Source organism: Leuresthes tenuis, unplaced genomic scaffold (assembly GCF_036924035.1).
Source record: "Leuresthes tenuis unplaced genomic scaffold, fLeuTen1.0.hap1 SCAF_17, whole genome shotgun sequence".
Lineage (NCBI taxonomy): Eukaryota > Metazoa > Chordata > Actinopteri > Atheriniformes > Atherinopsidae > Leuresthes > Leuresthes tenuis.
The window spans coordinates 22,196,805-22,214,767 of NW_027325371.1; the positions used below are offsets into that span (position 1 = coordinate 22,196,805).

A 17,963-nucleotide genomic window follows, 5' to 3' on the forward strand; every position below is an offset into this window, starting at 1 on the left:
TTGGCTGCTGAGTTGAATTCTGGATCCGCTGCTTCGCTTTGTTGTCGTAACTTACCAAGGACAGTCTCTTTTAAATGATAATCACTATAAGGCAGCATCAGTTTACAGTGTTCACAGGTGTATTCTCCTCCTTATTTGCTGGTCATATAACCCTATCTGCACCAGATTTCTCTGTTAGCAACATCAAATGTAAGAGGTGCTTTACTTACAGTCTTACTGCAGGAATATTTGGATGACACATGGAAGTTGATCATATCCTCGCCCACAATGATGTACGAAACTCCATAACCATCATCGGCCACCTGATGTGACAGATTTCATGAGATTGGTGTTGAAGCCTCACACAGCACCGTCTGTCAAATATATCAGTGTCTTCATTAAAAGCTTCACTGTGTGTATCACTCACAGGACCAAATCCCCCACCGAGCGATACGAACTCCGGGTGGTTCTTCAGGTCAAAAAGCTCCATCTGCTGAACCGGGGTCTGACTGGTGGAGAGGCGCCACGGCTCAGACAAAACCTGGAGTTTGAGGAGTGTGTGTGTGTTGCAAGTTGAGGGGGAGTGAGAGAAAAGGAGAATATTAAACAGAGAGACTATTACAGTTGCATTTGTGGTACTTGGACCGGGACTGTGCCATGTTTTTTTTTGTCAGTAAGAAAACAAAAACCATTTGGTTTCATTTCATGAAACTTGGTTGAGTGTAATCCCGTCTCCATCAAGGAGAAAAAGAAAAACTTTTTCTTTAACCCCTCAGTCTGCGGTGAAGTTCCCTGTGAAACCCTCCAAATGGGGAAAAAGAAACGACAAATAATAGCTGGAGAACAAATGAGGCAAAAAAAAAAAAGGCGCAACAACAGGGCACCAGCAACCCCCCTCTCTATATTTTCAACGGATGAATGCAACGCCTGCAAATTACACAACCTGGTATGAAAATGATCAGGGTACACAGAGGTAAAGATACAGTGTGGTATGCTGCCTGCAACCTACAGTATAGCTTGTGTGAACCAATCCAGTGTCAGAAAAAAAACAGCAACAGTTACTCACCACACACTATAAGTCAATACCCCCCACTCCCATGTTAATGTGCATCTGTTCCAGGAATTGTTTAGGTTCGTCTCTTATGTGTCATGTCTAAACATCGTTGTTACGACTAATGTTTTCGTTTCATTAACTTGATGCAAATTGCGATGTGAAGGTACCAAGCTCCGATTGGCGGGCACTTGGAGGGCCTGTGGAGGATTGGCTGCTGTGGAGTGGGATTCATAATAAAGACCTGGGATGACGACGGCAGGGGGACTCATCTCCCTCTGCTCCCAAACAGCCACAAGTCTATGCATAGTTGAACCAACTTGTATATTGGACTTTGTAGGGTTGGGCTGCCATATTATTTTTCTTGAGTTTTCCCCTGTTTTGTTAGTCTAGGGAAGTGTTTGTCTTTTGTTTTGAAGTTGCTTTGTTTAGGTTAGTTTGCCTTGTGAAGATAGTTTGGTTTGTTTGTTGTTTTGGCCATAGTCCATCCTGAAGTCTGGTAATCTTCTCTCCAAGTTGACATTATCTTCATATCTATTTTCTAAATAAACTGCCATGCTAAACTCTAAATAATGTGTCCGTGGCTGCTTGGGGGTTGAAGAAGATGGGTCACATTTATGTTGTGCTTTGATTACCCCTCGGCGGGGCATAACAAACGTTTATAACAAGGTTCCCTTAATTTAAAAGTTAATCCATTTTAATCCCAGAGAACAACAACCCACATCCAAAGTGAGGTCTCCTCAGATCACCTCTTCAGGTATTGTGCTACAGTAAAATGCAACGAAGAAGAGGTAAATGAAACAGGAAATGACACACACATTTCTTATCATCCTTGTAAGCATTAGAATTCAGCTCAAAGCGCATCTCATCCATCATGTTTCTCCTTAAGTGAATAGCAAACAGTCTGCAAAGCCATGGGGCACGCTGTCAGTGAGGAAATAAAATCTTACCTCTTTAAGGAAAGGTGAGTCCACCCCCAAGTATTTGGAGACTACGTACAGGCAGAAAAGGTGTCGGTCAATTCCAGCTCCAGTCATGGCCATTCGATAAAGGTTCTGGTGCTTCTCAGAGGCCAGCTGGAAGAGACGCCTGCATTGTTCCCCTGCCTGTCAAATCACACATATTCATAAATAAGTGTAAATCATCTACAAACTTTACTTTTATGATAATTCGACACAAGAAACTCAGTGTGTGAAATATATGGCAAACTCAAGTCATTTGCACTTTGTCAAACAAACAACCGATTCTGAACAAGGGCTTGGACTGAAAATTGGGTTGGATGTGTTTAAAATGTATCATCACCTCTCCTCCCTCCAGAGCCTTGATGAAGGCACAGCTCTCATTTGAGCAGGATCTCACAGTCTCAGTTCGGCCCTCCCTGAACAGACGGGTCATTGACGCCTCATAGGTCAAGCAGAAGCCACCGCGATCCTGGAGGCAGAAAAGGAAAGAGGATGTGGAGAAGAAAACTCTGAGATAAGTCCAGGAAGTTATGATGCAAACACGCTTGTTTAACAAATAAAACAGGAAGTATCAAGTAATTATGCGTGTTCGACTGTTCCAGAGTGTTGTTTTCATCAGAGTATAGAGACTTAACACTTGTTACTTTCAGTGTCGAAAGTCATGTCAGAATGCCACACTTATAAGAAGACGTGTGAGATTGAAATAAATAGGTCAAAGAAGGGAGGGGAAGAAAAGGAAATGCAGAAAAGATCACGAGATAAGAGAGACACAGCAGTTCTGAAGCTGGAGGTCTTTTTCCACTTTCTGATGACAGATAGATGAATTAACCCACACAGGCTTTGTTTTCTGGAAAAATTTAAACAGTCCGCTAAAACCTTTGCTTTCTCAGACTGAGGAAACTAAAAACATAAACTAAAAACAACCAGAAAGGTTAAAGAAGATATTACTGGACCTACTGGTCTGTATGCTTGTAAGTCAATAGAATATATTGCGTGACATCAGGAAGTCAGTCACAGCAAACTGTTCTTACAGGAATTCTAACACGCATACTCATCTTCAAACATTTTCTAATACACGTCTGTCCTCTTGAGACCTTTTTGTTCTGCATTCTGTTATGGTGGCTGATACTCGGTGAAGACTAACAACTGGAAAATTACGCAAATGTATCGAATAACAACAACTATGTGAACTTCATGTGCCCTTCAAGACTGAGAGTTGAGTTGACGGTGTATCAAAAGTGGATGAGTGATGCTATTAGACTTCAGACGTCAGAGGAAGTGACTTGAAAAACTTTACACTGGAAGAAATCAACAGCTTTATTGTTTTTGGTGATTAATAATGGGAAGACCTGTTTTTTTTTTCCACTGGGCCACACCTGGAGCATCTGCTTCTTCTTGCATGTTAAGCTTCAGGATTGAAAAAAAGTGAGGAGCACACTGAAAGTGTTACCCTGTAGTACGCCAGCTGTAGGCTGATCTGGATGAACGCGTCTGGGCTGATCCGACACTTCTTAATCCTTCCCTTCCCGAAGTCTCTGAAGGGGAAAACGTGGCAGTCCACATCATCTGCCAGTGCCTGAGCGACAGCCAGGGAACTGCAGATCTGAGCCTGAACCTAATGCACACACAAGACGTATACAAAAAGAGTTCACACAACAGCTTCTCAATAGAGCTGCTCTCATCCACTTACTTCCTCAGTGTCTCTGTCCTCAGTGTCCTAATAATGGAAATCGAAACAGATGTAAGTATTGGCTCATCTGCTTTTACCCGCACATGATGACATCCCATTCTTAATCGTAACAGTTTTAATTCTTCTTATGGGAACTTTTGAACATTCTTCCAGAAGCGCTCTTGTGATGTCAGACACTGACGTTGGACAGAAAGCCTGGATCGCAGTCTCCGCTCTAATTCATCCCAAAGGTCTTCTATCGGGTTGAGGTCAGGACTCTGTGCAGGCCGGTCAAGTTCTTCCACACCAAACTGGTTCATGTCTTTATGGACATTGCTTTGTACACCGGTGTCATGTTGGAACAGGACTCTTTCCACAACGTTGGGAGCAGGAAATTGTCCAAACTCTCTTGTTATGCTGAAGCATTCAGGGTTCCTTTCACTGGAAGTAAGGATCATGGAAGTGATTGTAACACCTGAATTTAAATATTTGGATGGGGGAAGTGAATACTTTTGGCAATATAATGTATATCGTGAGAACGGCAGGCCAGAACAACATTGTGTCTCTCTGTGTCCATTTGCCTGTAAAAACACTGTGCAACAAGATAGCCAATTTTTATGCCCCATAAGCACGCGGTTAGTGGATGTTAGCAGTGTTATTGGACTGTGAGGGAGTTCAAGCCTGATGAAGATCCAAACTAAACACAAAATGTGTTTTTTTTTTCTTTTTGACTGTAGAACTGGACCATTCACCACTTTTTCCATCCCAGGTTCAGTCAGGATTTGCCCTTGCAGTTCACTGATTACTTACATCAACAACTAACACGTAAACATTTACACAAGCACTAAGTGTACGCTTTTTAGAGAAAATGTATGAAGATGAAGCTTTAAAAAGATGAATTGCTCTTTAAGGCTTTCTTAGATTTTCTTATCATGGTGAGAGTAAGATGACAACTTTTAAATCTGTTCAAAAGTCACAAGGCTTTTGTGGACTTTTTGTTCATTCGTTAATGGCTAACCAATCAGCTTGATCATTAACATTTGTTTCATTACCCGATTAAAAACAACACATGCTCTACTTCCTCGTACACCAACATTGCTAATCACCCTCTTATGACGGTCCTTATCAAACAACTTTCACTTAATTTCATTTTTTTTTCTTGGACCTTGCACCACGTTGAACAAGGAAAAGGTAGGAATGGGTTAACATACAGCTCAGTTGCATCTCACAGAAATAGCTTCAGCATTAGTACACACACACATAGTTTGGATTGTTCTCAGATGAACAGTGACTGGGCCCAGACCTTTTAGTTCCAGTTGGGATGAAAATAGCCCACTACATTAAAGCAGGGTTGCCATACTCCATATACTGTGGAAGGAGAGATGGCAATAGAAGAGGCATAAAATGTTCCTAAGAGCTTGAATAAAGTCAACTTTTTCTTGGTTCCAAAAAAAAACAAAAAAAACACACAAAGGACAGCCTTATATAGAAGTAGAGGGTAGGACTGCTGAGGAGTAGTAATTTTCTCCTTCCGATGGTTCCCAGCCACAAAAGTAGGTCAGGAAACTCCCACAGACAACTTGTGATCAATCCTTGAGAGGCAGCTGGACAAGCAAAAACCCACAAATCCTGCCAAACTCTAAGTATTGATTATGCAGTAATTGGTTGGCATCAGTCAGAATTTGGCCCAGAAGTTCATTGGCAGCATGCCAGGATGAATTGCAAAGGTCTTTCAATGATCTCAATGGAACAGCTAGGGCATCCAAATACAATATGCATTTCCATTCCGACTTGGCATGTTTTTTGAGGCTTTGTACTTTAACTTTAACAAAACTCCTTCTAAAGATTCAAAGATTTGTTTTCCTTGGTCATATCTCATGTCTATTGCAATGTTAACTGTCAGGAGATTTTATGGGTTTGTCGAACAGGCTGCCCCTAGTGGTGCCACGAAGTTACAATGCGTAATGAACCAGGAAAACGGTGTAATTTGTTCATCAAAGCAGCCCAAATGCGACTCTTATATTATATATTAGGGTCGGTGCACAAATGTACATTCCTGCTACCTCCAAAGCCTACTGGGCTTATCTCAGGATCTGCTCCCACAGTATACTAAGATCCACAACATTATGTCTGTGTGGTTTTTAGAAACTCTCAATTCAAAGTCACAAAGCTCGTTTTGTTTGTTTTGAAGGTGTGTCAGTGGCATCATGACAGTAAAAGTTGTTTTAAGCTATATGCACACATTCTCCGCAGACCTCCCATGTAAGATGGATGTCCTTGCCCTTGCCTGTAAAGATTTATACATGCATATTCTGTTCCATTTGCAGCGCTGGCCTGCTTATACTTGGAAATGTGTAAGTCCCTGATGATGTTTCATATTAAATGTTGCGACTTTACACAAAACCTTTTGATGACGGGTGTTTATTCTTGACTATAAAACAGTTTTTTAAAAATAATTCACATATGCATGATCCAATGAAGCTCAAACTTTACAGATACGATCTGTGTCCTGGCCAGAAGAGGCCTGTAAGCCAAGCGTGAGGAAAAAACCACGGAGCTACAGTGACAATGAGAAAGGACATGTTTTCAAATTAATTTCAAACTAGCCTACTATGACTCGGATCTACTTCAAACTTTGTCAGAAAATGTTTAAGCATGGATGACGCATGATCATTTCTCCCTCTCCCTGATCTGTGTGGGATGTTAATTCCAAACACTCACTTAAGTGCGCTGTTATGACTCTGTTTTTTTGCCAGCTGAATACCAACAAGTTGAATCTAGCAAAAAGATGAGTTTAATGGCAGCACACGTTGCTTCCTCAAGCTTTCAGCATGAATTAAAATGTTCAGCCGTAATATTCAGGCTGAACAATGCATCGCAACATGCATTGCAAACGTGCAGAGAAACTTTACAAAGGCTGCCAACTTCCAAGACTTCGCTGTTAAATTTGAAAACAGACCAAACATATTTACATTAGAATATCTTATTTCCATGTTAGTCTGAAACAAAACGAAGCGCCGTCCAATGAATTTGGAGGCATTTACTGGGATTTGAGCAGATGAGATGGTTCTATACACAATTCATTGTGCAGCTGCCATCAGCAGTTCCATCAGCAGTGTTCCAGTACCTGTGGCAGCCATAAATGCCCAAGCCATAACACCCCCACCACCATGTTTAACAGATGAGCTGCTATGCTTTGTTCCTTTTTGTCTCCACACTTTCTTCCTTCCATCACTCTGATACAGGTTCATTTTGGTATCGTCTGTCAGGATGAGAACAGCTTTTTTTTCCCAGAACTCTGCAGGCTCTTTATGGCTAACTCGTGGCGTCTTGCAGTGTAGCCTCTGTATTTCTGTTCATGAGATCTTCTGTGGATAGTAGCCTCTGACAAAGATCCACCGGCCTCCTGAGGACTGTTTCTGATCTGTTGGATTGGATCTGGAGGACTTTTCTTTACCATAGTGAGGATTCTGCTGTCATCAGCAGTGGAGGTCCTCCTTGGCCTACCTGATCCTTTGCGATTATAGAGCTCACCAGTGCATTCTTCTTGATTCTTGATGATATTTCCAGTCAGTTAATTTTCCAGCCTTGATGGCTTCCTTCACTTTCATTGGCACAGCTTCTCTCTTCATGTTGAAAAATGACAACTACCCTGGATCCCCCATTCATAATCTAATCTGTAACTGGAATGCTTTTGCATTTGATGGAAAAAAAACACACATGTAACACATTGATTTGCATTATGAATGAAGGTCAGACGTCCGGTAGACATGACAACTTTACAGCAATATTCTGAAAATTTAATTTGCATGGGAAGTGACTACAGCACGAAAGTTATCTCCAAATATTTCAGGTTGAGGTCGTTTAAGTCACTTCAGACCTGTCGTTGTAACCCGGATCCTGTTTTCCCAAAGTTATGAACTAAGAAGTAAAGAAAACCACAAGTGTCCCCTCAAAACATCTGTGTCAAGCGTCACTTAAATCTGTGCTTACATTTTCTTGACAAAAAATCTTTTAGTACAGAACTGTTGTATACAAACAGGGTGTTCATTTTAACAGGGTGTTAATGTTACATACTTTCAGTTATTTTGTATATTTTCCAACTGCACCAAAGAGGAACATATAACTATCAGGAGACCCAATTTCTGGCCAGAGGTTTATTTGCTTTGTCGACAAATTCTTTGATAGATCGCAAAGATACTTTTCAAGCCCAACAACCTTTAATCTAAGATGGTATTCATTTGTTGTACTTCCTTTCCCATATCTTTTTAATTTTTGGAGCAGTGATGAAGTTGCACACCCTGAATTCTACCACCTGGCCGTATGCTAACCTTCCACATAGTAAAAGAAGAGATGGCAGAAGAGATGAGTGGTTAATTTCTGCTTAAGGTAGGACTTCATTAATAAGGATATAAACCCTATCAACTACTTTTTAAATACCTCATCTCAAAAAACCAAAGACAAAAATCAGGGCCACAGATGTTCCTACAAACTTTTTTCAACAGACGGACAGCTCTGTATACAAATATAGATACTCAATTAGGCTCTCCCCATAAGGACTACTGGTCCCTACAAGGTCAGATTATAACCGTAAAGGTCCTACTGAGGGTAACAAAAACAGGAAGACAAATGTGTGCAAGATCTTCATACCTCTGATGGGATGTCCCACACAAGCCTTTGTGGGGGCGGTAGTGAGCATGCCACCTCGCCTTTACAGTGACCATCCTCAGTGTAGCCCAGCTGGAAGGCATCTGTGGCCAAAGTGTACTGGAGAATGACAAGAATGTACATTAAATTACCCCTTCCACTCAAGGTCTGAGTTTACAATGACCCCTAATGACGGGGAAAAACAATGCCTGTGAAGTGCTCTAAGGGTGTGTGACAGGTAAATTACGTTTGTTGTAATTTGGTGCCATATAATTAAACTGAATTGAATTGAAACTGAATAAATGCGGTTTTGTACTGCAAACTACTTTTAATGATCAACAAAAAAAAAAGAAGCTATAAATACCGTCTCACACGCAGCTATAACACGTGGAATAATGAACAGATGAATGGTAAAGCAGTGTTTCCCATTAATGAAGGAGACTGTGGTGGGCCCAAACGAGGATAAAAAAAATGGATGGATAAATGGATGAAAGCTTAGAAATCAATCAGGAAGGTCATTTAGACGGAGAAGGAGTATGAATAAATAAGTTTTGCTTTTTCATACCGCATTTCAGACAATTTGGATTAATTAATGTCATATCTGAAGGCATAAATACTTACAAGTTTATTCAATTGGAAATTTTGTTTATATTATTAGTTTCTATTTATGTTAAAATTTAAATATGTATATGTAATGCGATGATGAGCTAATACTGGTGAATATGTATATGTTATTTGGGATTGTTCTTTTGTAAATACTGTTTACCAAACACTTTTTGTGGTAATTGTCTGAAATAAATTCATTCATTCATTTTTAGTAGGGTTTTTTTTTGGGCAGATTTTTCACCTACGCATTGAAAGTGTCCCCGATTTTCATTTCAGAAATCTGGTCACCTTATCCTAACTTATGACGTGAGATTACCGTACCGGCGTTGGTTGCTTTCCACCGGGTGCACCGCGCACGTCTCGGTTTCAGAGTTTTCACCTGTTAGTAACAGGCTGTTACTGTACCAACGAGCTGACGCGGCTTTTTAATTTATATTCTCCTCTCCTGATTTAAATACACTTTATTTAAAACACTTTTTTTTTTAAAATACTTTTTTGATGTAACTACAACTTTAAAAGTTGTAACTATTCAATTCAAGATCAAGACAAAACTTGTGCAATATAAATAATCAATCTGAAGTTCTGTCTCTCCTGGCAAGTGAGTGTGATGAATGGGGACAAATCTAGCCCTTGCTGAGCCACTTCGCCGCAGTTGGCTGGTCATCCCAATTTCCAGAGTAAACTGTGAGAGAAACTTCTCCACAATGAATCGAGTAAGGCAAAATGGCATGACTAGAGTTGCTGAGTGGTGGGCCTAATATTTAATCTCCATTAATGGGCCCAGCCAGAGCTCTGGAGCTGTTCTTTGAAAAGCCCAGAAAAATCAAATGTTCAGCACCTGGGTCTGTCCAAAAATGTTGTTTGTTCATTTAGTAGATTGTTCAAAAGATTGTTTGTTCAAGTGAGGGAGTGAGTTAGTTTTTGTTATTGTTGTATTCTGAATTCAATTTAAAATACTTCTGATATGCCTTTGTAAGTTCTTATTTATCAACGTATGTTCATATACAGCAATTTACATCCATGACCTCAAAATGCACTTAAGTGTGATACATCAGGCTTAAAAACACACACACACATTAAAACCCCCGAGGGTCAGAGACTCTTCCACCACAGTCTCCCAAAATCCTGTGGGAAACACTGGTAAAGATTGCGTCTCAACTCTCAAATCTGAAGTATCTGTAGAGCGCTGACAGCTAAACCCTTTTTCCCCTGCGTATGCCAAATTTTGTGGAAATCAAAGGACATGCAGAGTCCAAACGCATGCCTGTTAGTTTAATGTGTAGATGCGGAAGTGAATGATTGTCTGTCTCCATGTTAACTGCATGTTAGTTCTGTTACTGATGAGCAATCAGTGCAAACTGCATTACACAGGTTTCTGACTCTTGTTTTGTGTTGTGTTTGCAAAACGGTTAGTGACATGATCATGTAAAATCAGAATGATCGAGATCATTTCACCCCCAGGTTGTAAATCGTTAATCAATATCGTTAATTATTTTGAAAAAAGATCCATTCAACAGAAAACAAACACAAAAAGATATAATGCATTCTATAAACTCATCAGGCGTAAATTTCAAACATGAAATATTAGACAAAAACAGCAGAATATGAGGGAGAAGGCATTGGAAATATTCTATCTTTCTCTGAAAGCAAATAAGATAAAACCTCAAAGCCAATCACTTACTAAATATATAGTATGGGTTGTTTGCGTTTATAGGTTATTACAACTATACACCAACTGATAATCGGACGTAATATAGACTGGACTTTCTGTCTGCGTCTTCAGTTGAGGGAGAGCACGCCCATAGACATAGATGTTTAGTTTGTTACACTAAAGAAAATGGATTAACTTGGAACATTTACAAGGATGCAGCAGGAATATCAGTGGGGCATTTTTTCTGTGTCTCACTGAGACATGACCGCAGGAGCACATCCCTAAAGACAAAACTGTTTCATTAGTGAGTGGGGCAGCAAGAAATATCAGCAGATACACTATATTGCCAAAAGCATTCACACACCAGTCCAAATTAAATTCAGGTGTTCAAATCACTTCCATGGCCACAGGTGGATAAATTCAAGCACCTATGCATGCAGACTGCTTCTACAAACATTTGTGAAAGAATGGGTTGCTCTCAGGAGCTCAGTGAATTCCAGTGTGGTACTTTGATGTGAATGATTGTCCGTCTCCATGTATTGTCCGTCTCTGGGATGCCACCTGTGCAACAAGTCCAATCGTGAACTTTCCTCGAAACTAAATATTCCACAGCTTAATTTGCATCCAGATAGCCTGTACTGGTTTGCTTTCACCTTTGATGGAAAGCCCTACACTTTCACTCATCTGTGTCAGGGCTACTGTGAAAGCCGCAGAATTTCCAGTGCTGCTTTAAAATCTTGCCTTAACTCTCTCACACTCACACTGCTCTTTTACAACATGTAGATGATCTGATGATCTGCAGCCCCACAGCTGAACAATATGAAAAGGACACAGTATCGCTTTTGAAACATCCTTGTGCTCAAGGAAATAAAGATAGCCTATTGAAACTTCGGTTTGTTCAACAACTGGTTATCTTCTTTGGCCGTGTTACTCCTTAAGGAAAATCCTTGTCAGATCATTATCAATAAGTGAAATTTCCTGGTTGCTTTGGCTGCTTGCACAGCCTAAGTAAAAAAAAACAATCTTATTTGACCCATTTGCATGTCTTATCTATGTGTAACACTCCACCACACTTAAATCCCCTTTTCCCTTCTCAACTTGAATAGTTTTTACTGAGAATTATAAAGTTGCAATGCAGCTGGAACTTCCCATTAACTAAACAAGTTTAGAAAAAGTTGGTCAGGAAATTCCCCCTCCAAGCAGAGAAGCTGCCTTCATGATGGATTTGATCAAATAGATATTAAATCATGTCTGATTGAACCCTGTCGGCAATGGACATGAACTTCCTAATGAGAAAAACATGTTGTTGCTAAATCTTCCCCTCCGAGCTCCATAGACTGTTGCCCAGGCTCTTCATTTCTATTTTATCACAGAGTCATGTTACATAAGAGCAGCTGCGGCAAGAGTTGAAATAAGAGGATATGTTTCTGTGACGCTTCTGTTCTACTTAGCCTCTCTCTCTAAATATAGCCACGTCTGAGAAAATGAACTCTCACAAACTGTGGTGGATAAATACAAGCTAGCACAAATTCACAAACAGAGACACACACCTCCCACAAGTGAGCCACAGTCGGTGCATCTGCCCAGGAGTGCTCTGCATTCAGCCCGTTCTTCCCATTCTTGTAGATCACGATGGAGAAGGATTTGTCAAACCACCTAAAGGATTGAATAAAGTGCCAATGAAGAACCAAAAAAATAAAACTTTCAATGGGTAGAGTATGTGGTTGAGATCTGCTTTCAGGTTGGTTTAAAATGGATCATTTCCGATATAATTTTTTCAGGTACAGCGTTACTAAATGAAAAAAAACCCAGACCATCTGTGACATATTTCATTGCAGTCTATCAGTGTTGTAAAGCTACTGGGGAGGACGAAGAAGAAGAAGAAAAGGGGGAGGAGGAGGAGGAGGAGGTAATGGCATCGCAGAACAGACTTCATGAAATGGCTGAGCTGACTCATGCAAAAACATTCAGACATCCAAAGTCAAACGATGGAACACAGTCTCTTATAAAAGGTTTCACTAGTTCATATTTGCTTGTGCCTGTCCTGTCTACAAAATTTGTGGGGGCATATAGGGAAATTCTGTAAGAATTAATTCTGGTGGGTGACATCATCCTGTTTGTTTTGCTATGATAACAGAACAGAGTCTCTTCACTCTACATGTTCCCAGGAAATACAAAGGAAAAAGTCCCCTCAGAAAATGTTATCTCAGAAAGGTGACATACGACAGCCAGGGAGTTTTCAGGGGAAGTTATCTGGCTGCTATTTGTGAATAAACACACATACACTGAACACATGCACAGTTTTTGGGGATGAATAAAGGAGTTTCTGTGCTGTAACTACGAGGCAGAGGCAGAAGCAGAAGGCAGTCCTCGACCTGGTGAGCCAAAGCAGAGGCGACGGGGCCACAAACTTCACCAATCACCTGAGACGATGGATGGAAAATGTTCAAAATTCCAAGGAGATCCCAGCTTCTTGCCCAGAGCAGAAGACTGGATTGTCAAAATGTCATCAAAAAAGAGAAAAAAAAAAATACTGATTTGCAAAACCATCTACAACAGATGTGCCATCTGCACTTCCTCTGAGACGCCACTCCGCCCCTCATGAGTGGCTGAACACGGGCACACAGCGCAGAGCTGCTGCGGTCGCCTGCATTCAACTAACTTAACGTTGCTTTTATTGTTCTAACTGCTACTAAATGTCACACTCTGTGACCATTTTTGGACACATTCATGTTTTCCAAGTATTATTGATAGATGAGCATAAGCAGTCACCTGCACGCAGATTTGATTTCTTATTTGTTTTTGGAAAAGCACTCAAGGAGTCTCTCAGTGATGTGTTTACGGGTCGTAAAGTGTTAACTTTGTGAACGTTACGGCACGCCGAGCTTCAAGCAGCTCCTCCTGCTACCATGCTCCTGTTAGAAAAACAGGTCTGATTCAGAAATATTGTCAGCTTTCGTTTTCAAAAAGTCTAAGTAAGGCAGATGCTATAAAGCAAGAATACAGGTGAGATTAGGCAGCCACATAAAAACAAATCGATCTTGTTTACCGATCATAACATTTCCCATGGAGCAGAGACTTGGCATAGCGGTCCAGGTTTCCTGCGGGATCATCGCCCCTCATGCCCTGCTCCTCATCATCCAACGTCACAAAGAAGGCAGCTCTCTCGATGATGTCCAGCGACCGTTTGTTGAGGCCAGAGCTGAAGTACCGCTTCCTCATCTGGGACCAAGGAATCCTTGGAGAGGCAAAAATACTGACATAGTTAAACTCGTGTGGGTCACAGTACGGCATTTTTTTACCCAAGATGTGCACTCGCAGACATATGAGCAGCCCTAAACATTTAAAAACATTAAAAAAGTACAGAAATGTCAGGACTGGGGAATCTGCTGATGATATAAAAGATTCAAATTTCTCAACAAGGAGTTGTTGGGTGGCTGGTTTCAACTTTCCAGAAGTTTCAAATTCAAACCCAAATCCCCTTTATTTATCACCAAAGTGGCAATTAAGAGACAGAGATAAGTTAAGTTCAGTAAATATTGTTAAATAAACAGCTTCTCAGCGAGGAAGTGCAGTCGCATGCTGCTGAACTGTGGTGAAAGTGGTTCAAATTCATCAGAAAAGTGAGAGCCGCGGGCCTCAAACGAATCGTTCTCCAGTGGCTCCATCCACAAATGGGCTAAGGTCCAGGACTGTGAGCACTTTAGTATGTGTGGACCTTCACTGCCACGTCACAGCTGGAGGTGAGGACAAGTTCACCAGGCCTGAGTCAGCAGACAACAGTCTCCAACTGTGTTTCTTACATCTGGTGAAGAATGTTTGCCAGGGAGCGAAGCCGAGCTGGTGCTGTCAACTTGAACTGGATGTAGCAACGCTCACAGCAGCCATGTTCTTGAGGCCCTGCTTCAAGTGGAGCTTCCACTGAGCAAAGGGCGCAGGAAGTGGGGAGCTTAAAAGACAGGTTTCTGTTTTTATGACAACAGAAGGGGAACAAACTGAAAAGGCAACATGAGTGGGATTCTGTGTCCTTTGTAACATTGACATGGAACTTTTGGCTATCTCACAACTTTTCTTGGTCCTGGTATATGTCCTGCCCACTGCACACATGGAGTCAGTGTTGGCATACATCTCCTACTGCGTGGACAGCATTCCCACAAAAAGCCGGTAATCTTCACAAATAATAAACCTTGGGTGACTAAAGAACCGAAGTGTCTACTGAATAAGAAAAAGAGGATTTTCTTTACTGGCTCTGAGGATAGTATAACACTTAAAACATGGACGTTTAATGAAGGCACCAGTCTGCTTTTACAAATATTTCATCATAAAATCCTGACATCAGCTTCCATGAGGCCAGATGTGGGCTATCATAGAAACTAAGCTATGAACTTTGATACAATCAGCTCTGGACTGACGAAGCTGACCTGCTGTAGCACAAATCAAAATTCTCCCATGGAAAAGTGATATGCCTTTCACTGTGGAGCTGACAGATATGCAACGCCTGTGTTTTCTGATCATCAACCCAAACACTTTGGCTCCCAAAATCCTTCCCCAACTCATCATTCTCCATTTCAAGTTTCTGCACTTCATCCGGTCACAGGGCCACATCTCATTGAATCCTGAAACTCAATTCTCTTCCACTGTTTCTTCCATTTCCTTTTGGAATTTGGAAAACTTTTTTTGCAAAGCTCATGAATGACAACTTCAATTTGACGTAAAGTTCAACCTGCAGGATTAAAGATACTTCAAGTAACTTGTTAAATTTGGAGTTAAAATCGTCTGTGGATGTAGATTTGAGATCTGAGAGTAGATCTGAGAGTCCAAAAACCTCCACCGCATGGACTGCTCACACAAAGAAAAGTCTTACTTCAAGTCACACCTCCCTTAATATGTAAACATTGTTAAACGATTTACCAAAAAAAAAAAAAAACTCCAGAAGAAGAAGGAAAAAGAGGCCACTGTTGGTACCTGTCTCCAGCAGTGAGCGCTCCAAGTTTTTCTTCTCCAGGAAACGGGGGAGAAGTGTCATCCAGGATCCTCTGGATCTGGGATTCAATCTCTCTGGGAGACAGCAGCCGGCCTGCCTGGTACACCCACAGGCGGAAATAACGCCCCCTATGGTACACTGCCACAAACTCGCTGTCCTGCCAGTGCTGGAGCACATCTGTGAGGGAGAGAATCATTCCAACAGCTCATCACTCCTTTCTCAAATGGGCTGTAACGATACATCTCAGGGACTCAGCAGATCCACAATATTTGTGTAGTTCTCTTTTTTTGCAGTTCAATAATCATCTCTGTGCAGTGTCTAACGAACTTAACGGTGCATTCACTGACATCACCAACAGTCACGTGAGACAGAAAGAACACTCTCTTTCAGTTGTAAGGATTTAGGCATCAGGATATAATAATTCAATTCTATTCAGTTTTATTTATATAGCGCCAAATTACAACAATTGTCATCTCAAGGCACTTAAATAATATAGTCCAATTCAAGCCAATTGGAATTCAATTCATTGTAATCATAATCCAATTAAATCCAATTAATTAATTTCAAAATATTCCAATTCATTCTTATAGAGCCAATTCAAAAATAATATCCTAGCTAAGGAAACCAACAGATTGCACCGAAACTTGTCTTCAGTCCAATCTCCCGTCCTGAGCATGCCTGAGGCGACTGTGGAAAGGAACGACTCCCTTTTAACAGGAAGAAACCTCTGGCAGAACCAGACTCAGGAAGGGTGGCCATCCGCCTCGACCAGCTGGGGTTTGAGAAGACAGAAAAGAGGGAAAAGAGGGCGGAAAAACACCATAACACCATTCAAAGGATACCTGTTGGAACAGGGAAACACAAGTTAATAACCAGAATAATGTACATAAAATCATTTAAGAAATTAAACAGGGGGAAAAAGAGAGCAAAGTGAGGAAAGGTGTGACAGATGAGGTCCCCCAGCAGTCTAAGCCTATAGCAGCTTAACTATGGGATGTTTCAGGATTACCTGAGCCATCCCTAACTATAAGCTTTATCGAAAAGGAAAGTTTTAAGCCTAATCTTAAAAGTGGAAAGGGTGTCTGCTTCCCAGACATTTACTGGCAGCTTATTCCACAGAGAGGGGCCTGATAACTGAAGGCTCTGCCTCCCATTCTACTTTTAGAAACTCTGGGAAGAACAAGTAAACCTGCAGTTTGGGAGCGAAGTGCTCTGTTAGGAAAATATCTTACAATGAGATCTTTAAGATATGATGGAGCTCGGTCATTAAGAACTTTATATGTGAGAAGAAGAATCTTAAATTTTATTCTGAATTTAACAGGGAGCCAATGAAGAGAAGCTAAAACTGGAGAAACATGATCTCTCCTGTTAGTTATCATCAGAACTCTGGCTGCAGCATTTTGGATCAGCTGGAGGCTTTTCAGAGAATATATGTGGGACAGCCCAATTATAAAGAATTACAGTTGTCCAATCTTGAAGTAACAAATGCATGAACTAGTTTCTGTGCATCACCCTGAGACAGGATGTTCCTGATTTTAACAATATTATGAAGGTGAAAGAAGGCAGTCCTAGAAACCAGTTTTATATGTGCGTCAAATGATAAATTCTGGTCAAAAATAACTCCAAGGTTCCTCACTGTAGAACTAGAAGCCAAGGAAATACCATCTAGAGTAACTATATAACTAGACAATTGCTCCCTGAAGCGCTCAGGTCCAAAGAGAACAACTTCAGTTTTGTCTGAATTTAGAAGCAGACAGTTCTGAGTCATCCAGGTCTTTATGTCTTTAATACATGCTTGTAGTCTGACCAACCTGTTGGTTTCATCTGGTTTCATAGATAAGTACAGCTGAGTAGCATCAGTATAACAATGGAAATTTATGCCATGCTGTCTGATAATGTTACCTAATGGAAGCATGTACAAAGTAAAAAGAATTGGTCCAAGCACAGAACCCTGAGGAACTCCATGACTTACTATGAGGCTATGAGGAGATCATTGGTAACTTTCACCAGTGCAGTTTTTATGCTATGATGCACTCTGAAACTCTTCAAACAGATTATTTCTATGTAAATGATCACAAAGTTGAACTGCAACTATTTTTTCAAGAACTTTGGACAAAAAAGGGAGATTGGATATAGGTCGATAATTAGCCAACACTTCTGAATCAAGAGTAGGTTTTTTAAGTAAAGGTTTAATTACAGCAACCTTAAAAGTCTGAGGTACATATCCTGTCAACAAAGACCGATTGATCAAATCCAATATGGAAGTGTCAATTAAGGGGAAAACCTCCTTGAACAGTCTGGCTGGGATTGGGTCTAACATACAAGTTGATGGTTTAGAAGAGACTATTGCTGTTGTTAGCTCAGAGAGATCAACTGGACAGGGGCTGTCCAAATACAAATCAGGTTCTAAAGAC

General features: G+C 40.8%; 1 protein-coding gene across 1 annotated transcript in view; it reads right to left on the minus strand.

Moving 5' to 3' along the window:
• The window catches only part of cpt1a2b (carnitine palmitoyltransferase 1A2b), a 43,153-nt gene that overhangs the window by 2,920 nt on the left and 22,270 nt on the right, over positions 1 to 17,963 (minus strand). Inside the window, exons 10-18 of the mRNA XM_072368165.1 lie at positions 15,531 to 15,726; positions 13,615 to 13,803; positions 12,116 to 12,221; positions 8,312 to 8,428; positions 3,443 to 3,607; positions 2,333 to 2,461; positions 1,981 to 2,136; positions 407 to 520; positions 210 to 302 (exon numbers count right to left, since the gene is read on the minus strand). Of these exons, the coding sequence (XP_072224266.1) occupies positions 210 to 302; positions 407 to 520; positions 1,981 to 2,136; positions 2,333 to 2,461; positions 3,443 to 3,607; positions 8,312 to 8,428; positions 12,116 to 12,221; positions 13,615 to 13,803; positions 15,531 to 15,726 (1,265 nt within the window). The remainder of the gene's footprint in view (positions 1 to 209; positions 303 to 406; positions 521 to 1,980; positions 2,137 to 2,332; positions 2,462 to 3,442; positions 3,608 to 8,311; positions 8,429 to 12,115; positions 12,222 to 13,614; positions 13,804 to 15,530; positions 15,727 to 17,963) is intronic.